At 46.2% G+C, this 13,012-nt stretch overlaps 1 protein-coding gene across 1 annotated transcript; it reads left to right on the top strand.

Annotated features, from left to right (window-relative positions):
* Window positions 1-558: 558 nt before the first annotated feature.
* On the top strand, window positions 559-5,642 carry NCR1 (natural cytotoxicity triggering receptor 1). The gene is made up of 7 exons (XM_007468032.1): window positions 559-592; window positions 675-710; window positions 887-1,171; window positions 3,259-3,537; window positions 3,802-3,849; window positions 5,280-5,327; window positions 5,455-5,642. The coding sequence occupies exons 1-7, from the start codon at window positions 559-561 to the stop codon at window positions 5,640-5,642; spliced, it is 918 nt and encodes a 305-aa protein (XP_007468094.1).
* Window positions 5,643-13,012: the final 7,370 nt, after the last annotated feature.

The following is a 13,012-nucleotide window of genomic DNA, read 5'->3' as shown; positions in this document are numbered from 1 at the left end:
GCGGGCCTCTCACTGTTGTGGCCTCTCCCGCTGCGGAGCACAGGCTCCGGACGCGCAGGCTCAGCGGCCATGGCTCACGGGCCCAGCCGCTCCGCGGCATGTGGGATCCTCCCGGGCCGGGGCACGAACCCGTGTCTCTGCATCGGCAGGCGGACTCTCAACCACTGCGCCAACCAGGGAAGCCCAAACACCTATTTTTTAAAATGATTCTAAGGCTTTTGCTCTGCACACTACCCTATGCCTTCCCTGGACATAATGTCCATATTTCAGAATTTAGAAGTTGACCCAGAAATGATTTTCAGTTCGCGCAGACAACTATCAGAGGTTCTGGTTAGAAACCACAGATGTGATCAGATGTGTCATGGGGACCATTTCCTTTCCTTATATCCGATGGCCAGAGGTGGGGGGAGATCTTTGAATCTTCTCATTAAAAAAGTCAGTGTGAAAGTCCCGTGGTGATTGGGGCTGGGCTTCACTCACCACATCCTGTGTCTCTCCCTGGCCTGCTGGACTCAGTCTCCCCCCAGCTCTCCATATTAGCCAGGCAGAATCTGAGCTATGCCTTCTGCACTTGCTGCCCTTCTCTTTCTTGGTGAGTTCTTGCATGGAAGAGAGATGGAATTCAGGGGTCTCGTGTGGATGGGGCGATATATCTCATGATTCCTGTTTTCCAGGGCTGTCTCTGAGCCAGGGGACCAGCACCCAGAAGCGTGAGTCCTTCCTTCAAAGCCCCAGAGTCTGGGTTGAGACTAAGTATCTACCTGAGAACAACTGGAAGAGAGGGCAGGGGCTCTGGCTTGCTAGGAGGGCTTGAGACCAGCAGCTGGGTGGAAAGTAGGGTGAGCAGGGGCTTTATCTGGAACTCCAGCCTCTGATTCCTTTCCAGAGACTCTCTCAAAACCTGTCATCTGGGCCAAACCCAGTTTCATGATTCCAAAAGGAAAACGGGCTGTCATCTGGTGTCAAGGAACTCACAAGGCCGCTGAGTACCAACTGCACTTTGAGGGAGGCCTTTCTGCCTTCAAGAGACCGGAGTCACCTGGAATGTTGAACAGAGTAAAGTTCCCCATCCCGTCCATGACCTCACAGACTGCAGGGCAGTACAGGTGCGTCTATCGAAGTGGGGAGCTCTGGTCAGAGCCCAGTGACCATCTGGATCTGGTGGTAACAGGTAACTGTCCCACTGCATAACTGTAGAGCCTCAGCCTGACTCCTGGGCAGGGTCATCACTTATTCATCTCCTTTACTCTCTTCCAAGCCTCACTCAGATACTAGTATTTGTCTTGAGGGTAAAGTAGAGGGTTGATTATTTCCTACAGGGATTATCTTTAGAGAACTGTCTCTATGTCCTAGAAGCAGATTTGTCTTAGGTTCTTCAGAAAAGAGGCTCTGAGATGTATATTCGTGCACAGAGGCGATTACTGTGGCGTGTCCTGAAACACCACACCTGTGATGAGTGAGGGGGACAGGCTGGGCAGAAGGGGAAGTTGGACTGTGATGCAGCTTCACCTGAGACCTCGGCCGAGCAAATGTAGGGCTCTGGACCTGAGTGGCCTCTCAGAATAGTCTTGAAATGAGGCTGGAAGCTCTGTACCCCGCACTGTATCAAACAGTGATTGGCTGAGAACCACTCTTAGGGAGACTGCAGACAAATACGCTTGCTTTTGTGGTTCTTATATTCTAGCAGAAGACAGACCATGAGTCAAAGTCAGGAAATTCAAATCAAGTATATAGCATGTGAGGGTGAAATGGTGGTATGGAAAAAAGACAAAGTAAATGGGGTTAAGGTGACTGGCAGGCCAGGTAATCTTGGGTCAGATGGTTCCCTTCAGTTGAGGGGTATGGTTCTCAAACTTTAGTAGATATCAGAATCACCTGTAGGGCTTGTACAAGCACAGATGACTTCAGTAAGCCCATGTTCATGGAAGCATTATTCATAATAGCCAAAAGGTGGAAGCACCCTTTGCCTATCAGTGAATGAGTGGATGAAGAAAATGTGGTCCATCCATACAACTGAATATCATTCAGCCTTAAAAAGGAAGGAAATTCTAACACATGATACAACATGGATGAACTTGAGGGCGTTATACTGAGTGAAATAAGCCAGTCATCAAAGGATCAATAAGTGTACATTTCCACTTACATGGGGTACTTAAAATACTCAAATTCAGAGGCAGAAAGGAGAATGGTGGTTACCAGGGGCTGGGGGAAGGGGGAGTGAAGAGTTAGTGTTTAATGTGTACAGACTGTCAGTTATGCAAGATGAAAAGCGTTCTGGAGACTAATGGTGATAATGGTTGTACAACGATGTGGATGTACTTAATACCACAGAACCGTACAATTAAAAATACTTAAGATGGTAGATTTATGTATATTTGACTACGACTAAAAGTGATAATAATGTTTTAAAACACAGATGGCTTCTCTTCTCCTAAGTTTCTGATGCAGTAGGTCTGGGGTAGAGCCTGGCAGTATGCATTTCTAACAAGGTTCCCGACGATGCTGAGGTTGCTGGTTCCAAGGACCAAACGCTGAGGACCAATGATGTAGGGCAATTCCCAGAGATTCATCTTTTTTTAAATTAATTTTTGTTGGAGTATAGTTGATTTACAATGTTGTGTTAGTTTCTGCTGTACAGCAAAGTGAATCAGCTATACGTATATGTATATCCCCTCTTTTTTGGATTTCCTCCCCATTTAGGTCACCACAGAGCACTGAGTAGAGTCCCCTGTGCTATACAGTAGGTTCTCATTAGTTATCTATTTTATACATAGTATCAATAGTGTATATATGTCAATCCCAATTTCCCAATTCATCCCAGCCACCCTTGGTATCCATACATTTGTTCTCTACATCTGTGCCTCTAGTTTGCAAATAAGTTCATCTGTATCATTAGAAAGAGATTCATCTTAACACTCCTGGAAGCTAGGGGAGCAACTGTCTCAGTCGTGAAGGGAGAGATCAGGGAGGGTATGTCCATGACCGAGACAAATCTAGGAAACACAAGAAGAGACCAAGATTCTGGGGAGCGATATCCCGGTCCTAAGGAGACGAGGGATGGGGGATATAGGAAGCAGGATAGAGATGCTCTTTACCGGGACTTCCCTGGTGGTCCAGTGGTTAAGACTCCGCACTTCCAATGCAGGGGGCGTGGGTTCAATCCCTGGTCGGGGAGCTAAGATCCCACATGCCGCGGGGCCAAAAAAAAAAAAAAAAAAACAGGTATGTTCTTTACCTACCAGCCCCCTTCTCTCGCAGGACTGTATGACACACCCACCCTCTCAGTTCAACCCAGACCTGAGGTGATCTCAGGAGAGAAAGTGACCTTCCGTTGCCGCCTAGAAACAGCAACAAGCACCTTCTTTCTGCTCAAGGAGGGAAGATCCAGCCGCCCACGGCGCAGATATGGGAATATTCAGGCGGAGTTCCCCATGGGCCCCGTGAGCACAGCTCACAGAGGCACGTACAGATGTTTTGGCTCCTATAACAAACACATATGGTCTTTCCCCAGTGAGCCTGTGAAGCTCCTGGTCAAAGGTGAGGACACCCCCCAGTTTAACCCCGTGTCCTTTCTGGATCCCTAACTGACCCCCAAATAATGATGAGAGAGGCAGCAAAGAGGCAGGTGGTAGACGCACAGGGGGTACTCTTCACCAATGCCCTCATCCGCGTTGATTTCCCAGAGGCCCAGTTGATAGCTCATGAGGAATATCGCCAGAGAGATGGCGGGCGGGGGGCGGAGTGTAGAGAACAAGTGGGAAGACCAGATCCCTTGATTTTTCTCCTTGTCTCCACTGCCAGGAGATGCCGGGGACACCACCTTTGCGCCCACAGAGCACACCTCTTCTGGTGAGTAACACGGACTTCTAAACCTGGAGAGGACTCAAGGCCTCCTAGTGACACTAAAAACCTGCCATTCGTTCAAAATATCCCTTGAGTGTATAGCGTATGCCGTGAACTGCAGTTCTATCAGTCAACCAGAGATCCTTGCTTGGGTGGCACTCGTATTCTAGCAGGAGAAGGCAGACCATGAATCTAAGTCAGGATACATCAATCGATGACACAGCACACACGGAGGAAGTGACGATGTGGAAAAAGACAATGTAGAATGAACGGCATTACGGTGATGGGGAGGAGGGCAGGTGGCAGCATTGAACAGAGTTGTCCACGCTGGCCTCACAGAGCAGGAGGCTTCAAGCCAAGAGCTGAGGGACTTCCCTGGCGGCCCAGTGGTTAAGACTTCGTCTTCCAATGCAGGGATGCGGGTTCAATCCCTGGCCGGGGAGCTAAGATCCCACCTGCCTTGAGGCCAAGAAACCAAAACATAAAACAGAAGCAATACTGTAACAAATTCAATAATGACTTTAAAAGAAAGAAAGAAAGAAAAGAGCTGAAAGAGTTGAGGGCATGAGTCCTTAGGCCTATGGCCTAAGGCAGAAAGATGGGCAGGGTGATAAAAGAACAGCCAGGAGCCCAGTGGACTGGAAATGATGTCAGAGGGGGGATGGCAGAGGTGTGGTGGGCTGGGGCAGCTCACTGAGGACCTTGAAGAGGTTTGGTTAAGCCGGAATGACGTACAGAGGAGGATCCCTGGACTGAATGTCAATATTATGACATAGTGTGAGTGTGTTTCGTGCTTGGTAATTGCAATCACTGTTGCTTCTGTCGTGGTCATCCATTTCCAATGCCTGGTGTCAGTTTATTTATCTCTTGTAAAAATAAAATACAGTGTGTGTGTGTGAAGAAAAAAAGAAGAATGCCGTATATATAGAATCATTAAAAAAAAAAAAAAAAGACTGAATGACGTGACTAGTGGGACAAAGAAGAAAGGATGGCGATTGACTTAATGAGGAAACGGAGGCTCACCCAGAAGATATGCCTGGAGACACACGCTTATGAGTCCTAGAGCTGAATTCTCCCTCTGGTTTGCCTGTCTTTTGTTTTGTTTTGTTTTTAATTAATTTTTATCGGACCGTAGTTGCCTTACAATGTTGCGCTAGCCTCTACTGCACAGCAGAATGAATCAGCCATACGTATACATAGATCCCCTCCACTGAGGACACTACAGTGCATTAAGCAGAGCTCCCTGTGCTATACAGTACGTCTTTTCCCTCTTCCACTCCACCTGCCAGATGAAGCCACTGGGACCTGGAGTGCGAGGGGTGGACCTAGAGAAGCTATAGAACGCCACGGAGTATAACCAAGGGTAGGAGAGCCTGGGATGGAAGAGGCCACATCATCTCTTTTCCTCACGTCTCCTCTTTCCTTATCCTCTGCAGACCACTGGGACTCCTACATGTTAACCACAGAGACCCAATTCCAGGAAGGTAAGCCAGCAGCGGGGGCTGTAGGCGCTAAAGGACATAAGATCGGGAAAGGAGAGAGGAAGAGAGATGGGGTGAAGTGGACTTGGTAGGTTCCTGTGAGCGATCACTCTTGTTCTTCTGACCCCAGATCCTGTCCTCTGGGATCACAATGCCCAGAATCTCCTTCGGATTGGCCTACTTCTCCTGGTCCTGGTGGCCCTCGTGTGGCTCCTGGTTGAAGACTGGCTTCACAGGAAGAAGCCTCAAGAGAGAGCCAGCAGGGCTTCAAGTCAGGAATGCAGAAGGTTCAGAGCACAAAGAGCCCTGGAGAAATGACCGAGAGATGCAGTGGCCACAGGTAAAGCTGCAAGCTGACCCTGACCTTGGGCTGTGGGAGCTCTGAGTTGAGCCCATGGAGGAGAGAGTCATCGCAGAAAACTAAGGGAGAACTGCACGGAGTTTGGCAGAGGGTTGGGGATGAAAGCGCTAAATTTCTTCTGTAGGCAAAACCCATTGTCTCTTCTAGGTTCTAAGTACTGTTGCACTTGCTTCCTGCGAACCAAATTTTTAACCACTCTGGTCTTTCCTGAAAACATCTTTAACGGCACGGCCGTGGGAATATCTCCTCCCTACTTTTGTCTTTATCCCTATTTCTTCTCTGCTGTCTCCTGCACATGTCGTTCAAAATATTTAACCACCAGTACAGAATAGGTGCACTTACCAAACAGAACAAGCGCCGGAGAGGCAACAACCAGTCAATGGAGATGCAGGCTTATAAACAAACCGCACATCTACACCAATGTGTCCTGGCTGGATGGCAGCCATGCCCCGATTCCCTCTATCCTATGCCCTTGCAGGATTTCTTCCTGCCTTGTTCTTTGGGTCTCCTGGTAGATATCATCTCCTCCAAGATGATTTCCCAAATCCTCCAGCTTGACTTAAGATAACTACTCTCACAGCCCCAAAGCACCTTCAATTCTCTACAACGGCATTGGAACCCTAATACTGCCTACGTATCCATTTTCCTGTATCGACTGTGAACTCACGTGAATTAAATGTACGTCAGGTGTAATGGCTGTGTTCGTAGTTCCCACTACTCAGAGAGTTCTCAGGAAATATATGTTGAACAAATGGATATATAAATGGGGTCAGAGCGCCACTTGGAACTTGAGACTCCTATGCATGGTCCTTGAAATGTTGTCTGGGCATCACAAACGCTCTCCTTTTTGAGAGTTTCGACTTGGTCAACCCATTAACATACCCGTTATGTGGGTCCCCGCCTCCTCTCAATATTGTGAGGTCAAAGTCCTTCTTAAATCTGCATTTTCTGTTAAATATCAGCGATTAATTCCAACCTCAAAGGGATAACACGAAGATTTGGAGATCAAGAGTATCCAGAAACCAGCATAAGCTCTGACATGTATACGTTACTCAATGCGTGGTAACCATTATTATTCCTGATACTAAGGGCAATTAAAACTCATACCAATTATTACCTCATCACTAGTGGCCCCAATACTGAATTTTCTCCTTTCTGGTCTTCATCTACCAGGTGTTCTAAGGTCCAAGACTTTCCAGTTAATACCCATTTATAGTCTTCATCTCAAGATGAGATGGACTTGTTTGGGGTGGGTTCAGGACATTCCAAACTTTCCATATTCTAGTTGATGGCAAGAAACCTAGAGCCTCAAGGAAAAAAATGGGTCAGGTCGAAATATTTTAGGGGTCAAGATATAAAGGCAGGGCTTGACCTGGGCAAAGGAGCCTCCTAAAGGGGATGGAGGGGCCTTTACCACCATGGTCCTACTGTTGTCCTCAGCAGTCCAAGTTAAAATCTTCCAAAACTGGTCAATGGGTCAATGCCAGATGGTCAAGTATTGCAATGTTCTTTCTGAAATACTGAACATGGCTTGTATTTCAGACCGCAAAATGAAGCATGGGGAGAAAGAAAGGAAGGAGAGAGGGAGGGAAGGAGGGTGGGGGTAAAGTACTGGCCAATTGTTTGTGATGGTGACTTACTGGAAACACTCCAAAAACACTTTCATTTATTTCCCCATGGTCAGAACTTAACAGCTTTCCGCACCCAGGTGCAAGGGAGGCTGAGGATGCAGCCTTTATTCCAAATAGCTCTGTGGCAAGCTGAGTATTGGTACTTCCATTACCAATGAAGTGAAAGGCAATAGAGTTGTAATAAGCAATTCCAGTCCTTGTTATAAGAGCCTACTATGTGTCAGGCACTGGTGAGAGTACAACACACCAAGGCAAACATTATCCCCACCATAACAGGATTTACTGTCCAGGAGTAGAGATCTTCAAGAAGTGAGAGAATAAATGTCTCGTGAGAGAGAACTAGAGGATGCCCTTGGTGCCCCTTCCTGTGAAGGATTCCATTATACAGAGACATTGAGGGAGATGCAGGGGTGAAGAAAGGGGAAGACGGCAGCTGTCTGTACCAATGTATCCAAAGGCTCAGATGTAAGACAGAGGGTGAAAGCGTTCAGTATAACGAGAGCTCTGATTGTGACAGAAAAGAGTAGCTGTGGATGATGCTGGGCAAATGCAGAAGACAGATCAAGCATGGCCATGGAAGCCACATAAATAAATGCACATTTTATCCTTAAGGCAAAGGGACCTCACTAAGCATTTTGATCATGGATGTAATATGATGATTTCTACACTGTATGAAGACCCGTCTGGTTGCAGTGAGAAGGACGACGTATGCAAAGAAGACAAAAGCATGGTAGGTGGGGGGAGACAGAAGAGTTGAGAATGGCTCACCTATTTCTAGTGCTGACAACCAGAACGATACAGGTTCCATAACTAATACTGGTAACCCAGATGGAGGTCCAGCTGTGAGTGATAGGTACACGTAGGTCTTGAGACTTGGTAACATATTCTCTAGCTCTGCCCTTATTTTTCAAGATTGCCTTGATTATTCTGCATGCTTTGGATTTCAATACTAACTTTAGGGTATCAGTTTTCACAAAACACCCACCTGGATTTCGCACGAGATTATATCCAAGCTATGGATCAATGTACAGAGAATCATCACCTCTTCAATCTTTCCATCCTTGGAAGTTTCAAACCTTAAATGTGGTATATTTCACCATTTAACTTCATGTGCAGTAACTTCTCTAAATAATACCCTGTAGTATTCCACGTAGAGAATGTGCATATCTTTTGTTAGCTACCCACCAGAAATATCCACTAGTTACATCACCTCCAGAGAGATCCCTACTTACATGACTTTTATTTTGTAAGTGCTATCATTCTTTCTTTTTTTTTTTTAACATCTTTATTGGGGTATAATTGCTCCACAATGGTGTGTTAGTTTCTGCTTTATAACAGAGTGAATCAGTTATACATGTACATATGTTCCCATATCTCTTCCCTCTTTGTCTCCCTCCCTCCCACCCTCCCTATCCCACCCCTCCAGACAGCCACAAAGAACCGAGCCGGTTTCCCTGTGCCATGCGGCTGCTTCCCACTGGCTATCTACCTTACGTTTGTTAGTATATATATGTCCATTGCTTCTGTTGGTTGCTGGTAGTATAAAAATAAAATTGATTTTTTATATGGAATGTGTCTTGCAAAGCTCACTTCTTAATCTTAACCGTTTTAGACTATTTAAGATTATTTTTAGATTCAAACATTTTTAGGATTTTTTCCAAAATTAATTTCTTTTTTTTTTTTTTTTTTTTTAACTGTCTTATTACCTGGCTAGAACCTCCAGTACATTAATCAATAGGAGTGGTGATAGCAGGTGCCCTTTTCTTAGTACCAACATTATGGGGAATATTTTTAATATCTTACCATTGAGTAAGCTAACTGCTATAATTTTTTGTAGATACTCATTGTCCCAGTTAGAAAATTCCTTTGTATTCTTCTTTTGCTAAGTTTGTTTCCATTCAAAAATAAGAAGGAACATATCCAGTGAGATCAGTTAGGAGGCTGCTACATTATTCCAGGTGCAAGTCGATAACCACTCTGAGAAGGTAGACACCTTTGACGTATTTCAGGCACAGAAGCCACACTTCATTTTATTGTTTAGAAATGGTGGGCGGGCAGGTGGCAGGGTCAACAAGAAGTCTGAGTTTGTTATGGTTACCAGAAGGTAAGGGGGTGAGGGATGAATTGGGAGACTGGGATTGACACATACACACTACTGTACATAAAACAGATAACTAATAAGGACCTACTGTACAGCACAGGGAAATCTACTCAATACTCTGTAATGACCTATACGGGAAAAGAATCTAAAAAGAGTGGATAAGTGTATAACAGATTCACTTTGCTGTACACCTGAAACTAACACAACACTGTAAATCAACTGTACTCCAATTAAAAAAAAAAAACTCTGAAGTTTGTAAATTGGGCACCTGGGTGGACAAAGGGCACCTTTTTTGCCCTCATTCCCAACCACTGGCGTTGATATTGTAGATGAACCATGATAGGTGTGATAAGAAAAGGATACATTTGGGGTAACATCAAGAGACATCAGAGAGCCTCTGTTGTCCCAAACTGAAAAGTGTTTTTCTTTTAACTGAAATATAATCGACAAAGAACACTGTGTAGGTTGAAGGTATACAATGTGTTGCTTTGATACATTTACCTATTGTAAAAGGATTGCCATTGCAGCGTTAGCCAACACCTCTATCACATCACATAACTGCCACTTCCTTTTTGTGGTTGGAATAATTAAGACCTGCTCTCTTACCGAGTTTGATGATGATCATACGATACCGTTGTCTGTAATCACTATACCGTGCATTAGGTCTCCAGGACTTATTTGTCTACTAGTTGCAAGTTTGTACCCTTAAACATCAGCTCCCCATTTCCTCCACCCCCCAGCCTTTACGCACCACCATTCTGCTCTCTGGTTCTACGAGTTTGGATTTTTAGGTTCCACATTTAAGTGATATCATACAGTATTTGTCTTTCTCTGACTTATTTCACTTAGCATAATGCCCTCAAGGTCCATCCCTTTTGTCATAAATGGCAAAATTTCCTTCCTTCTTTCTCATGGCTTAATTATATATATATAAATATATACAATTTTTTTTTAAAGCAGGCACACTCATCACTCCATCACAGCACTGGTCTAACCTATCTCTCCTTCTCAAGGTGCCCTCACATTTGGTGATCTGTTTCTGCAGGATGATGCTACAGTATCCTGGTCTCATGGGTATTAGGAAAGGTGAGGTTTGAAGGCTGAGGTGGCATCTCCTTTCCCTCCCCCAGCCCTGCCTCTCTTCCTTCTGTGTTTACCCCCAAGTTCTTCCATCTTCCCCATTACAACACTAAGACTGGATCTCCAGTCTGCCTTCCCTGCCTGCTTCCATCATCCCGTTTCATACAACAGGTGCACGGCAGAAGCAGGAGATGGGGGAAAGGACCAAATTCGACCTCCATTAACACCTGTGTTCCTGAGGCAAGATATGTCCTATTTTCACCTTACATTTGCCGAAAGGAGGGAACAATCGCTCCTTCTTAGTAATATATGAGTTCATGACGTCATGCTACGGGTTTATTTTTTTAAGATTTTTTTTTTTTGACGTGGACCATTTTTAAAGTCTTTATTGAATTTGTTACACGATTGCTTCTGTTTTATGGTTTGGTTTTTCGGCTGCGAGGCATGTGGGATCTTAGCTCCCAGACCAGGGATCGAACCCGCACCCCCTGCATTGGAAGGCGAAGTCTTAACCACTGGACCGCCAGGGAAGTCCCTCATCCTAGGGATTTCTCAGTGCTCCACAGTTGTTACACCACCACCACCACTGGCACCAAAGTTTCCTAACTCTGAGTTAGGAAAAGGAACTAAAGCTTCAGAACATGGATACGATTATTCGGAGAATGTCCTTCCCCTTCTACTATTCCTGGTCCATGGAAGGGAAGACCAGTTGCCCCGAGATGTTCCCCACATGGGCGGTCATTGCTTTGCCCCTTCACACTTGCTCCTCAACCACTAGAAACTGGGTTCTCACCCCACACTTCCTCAGAAGCTGCTTTTGTCACAAACACTAATGAGTTTCCTGGAACTCTCAGCGGACGCTCCTCAACCCTTGTTTTTCTGGTACTTGTATATGACCACTTCCTCCTTGAAATAGTCACTTCGATGGCTTTTTCTGACACCTCTCCCTACTGTCCCCACTTCTGACTGTCCCTCCACCACCGAGTTTTCGGGCTCTCCAACGCCAGAGCTTTAAGCTTCTATGGTGGACCCACGTTTCTCTGAACACAAGCCTGGTTGACTTCATTTAATGCCATGGTTTCAACTTCTCTATGATAGATGCCCAAATCTGTTTCTCTCTCTTTTTAATATTTTTTAAATTTTTATTTATTTTATTTATTTGTCTTTGCCTGCGTTGGGTCTTCGTTGCTGCACGGGTTTTCTCTAGTTGTGGTGAGCGGGGGCTACTCTTCGTTGCGATGCACGGGCTACTCATCGTGGTGGCTTCTCTTGTTGCAGAGCACGGGCTCTAGGCGCCCAGGCTTCAAGAGCTGTGGCTCGTGGGCTCTAGAGTGCAGGCTCAGTAGTTGTGGCGCACGGGCTTAGTTGCTCCACGGCATGTGGGATCTTCCCAGACCAGGGCTTGAACCCGTGTCCCCTGCATTGGCAGGCGGGATCTTAACCACTGCGCCACCAGGGAAGCCCTGTTTCTCTTCTAAATACAGTCACATTGGTGGGTTAGGGCTTCAACATGTGCATTTGGACATAATCCAGTGCATAGCAGGGACTGTCCTAAGCATGGCTTGGTGTCAGCAGCATTCCTGGCCTCTGCCCACTAGATGCCAGGACCACCCACCCACCCAATGTGTGACAACCAAAGGTCTCCCTGGACAGTGCCAACTGTCTCCTTGAGGACAAAATTAAGAGCCACCCAGATAAGAACCCCTGGCTTCTAAGGACATAAATAGGGTGATGGAAAAAGGTGGGTGTGATGGGGGACGGACATCCATGAGATCTGGTGGTCATCAGGGTGAGGACGTGTTGACTGTGCTGAGAAGGGCGGTCACATCAAATACTGAAATGCCTCAAAAACGCTCACCCAGCAGACAGAAAGAATAGCAGGTGGAGAGCCCAAGGCAGGGAGTAGCAAGATACCCAGCACGACTGCAACAGAGCGAGCAAGGGGAAACCCGGCTGAAAGGGGAGCAAAGAGGTCAGCAGGGCCAAATACAGGACTTTCTGGTTAATCTTTTTCTTTGTAAAATATCTCGGTCTACTTATCTTCTCCTGCATTGCTACCTCTCTTCTCACTGACGTGGAACCTATTGCCAGTCCTCTAAAAAGAGGGCTGTCTTACCCTAAGCGGAGTCTGCAGAATTGCCCCAGACTTGGAACCCTGCCTTTTCCCCCAAATTGAGATGGTGGTTATTTTGGGGGCAAGAATCTTGTAAACCAGGGTTTCTCAACCTTGGCACTGTTGACTTTCGGGGCCAGATAATTCTTCGCTGTACGGAGTGGGGGAGGGTGCCGTAGTGTGCATTGCAGAACGTTTAGCAGCATCTCTGGACTCTACCCACCAGCAGCACCACCTCCCCGAGTTGTAACAGCCCCAGATGTATCTTGACGTGGGGGCGAGGAGAGAAAAGAATCACCCCCATTTGAGAACTACTGGGCTGGAGAGAGATCCCGGAATCTAGCCTGGGTCCCAGAACAGGAGCTGGGCATGCTCTGAGTGAAGAGTCTGAATGCGACCCAA

Source organism: Lipotes vexillifer, unplaced genomic scaffold (genome assembly GCF_000442215.2).
Source record: "Lipotes vexillifer unplaced genomic scaffold, Lipotes_vexillifer_v1.1 scaffold1223, whole genome shotgun sequence".
NCBI lineage: Eukaryota > Metazoa > Chordata > Mammalia > Artiodactyla > Lipotidae > Lipotes > Lipotes vexillifer.
The sequence above is the reverse complement of the archived record's forward strand: the minus strand, read 5'-3'. Positions and strand labels throughout refer to the sequence as shown.

Coding starts and splice junctions, on each gene's coding strand:
- NCR1 (XM_007468032.1), top strand. CDS start 559: ATGCCTTCTGCACTTGCTGCCCTTCTCTTTCTTG. Junction 711..886: donor GGGGACCAGCACCCAGAAGC/GTGAGTCCTTCC, acceptor ATTCCTTTCCAG/AGACTCTCTCAAAACCTGTC. Junction 5,328..5,454: donor AGAGACCCAATTCCAGGAAG/GTAAGCCAGCAG, acceptor TTCTGACCCCAG/ATCCTGTCCTCTGGGATCAC.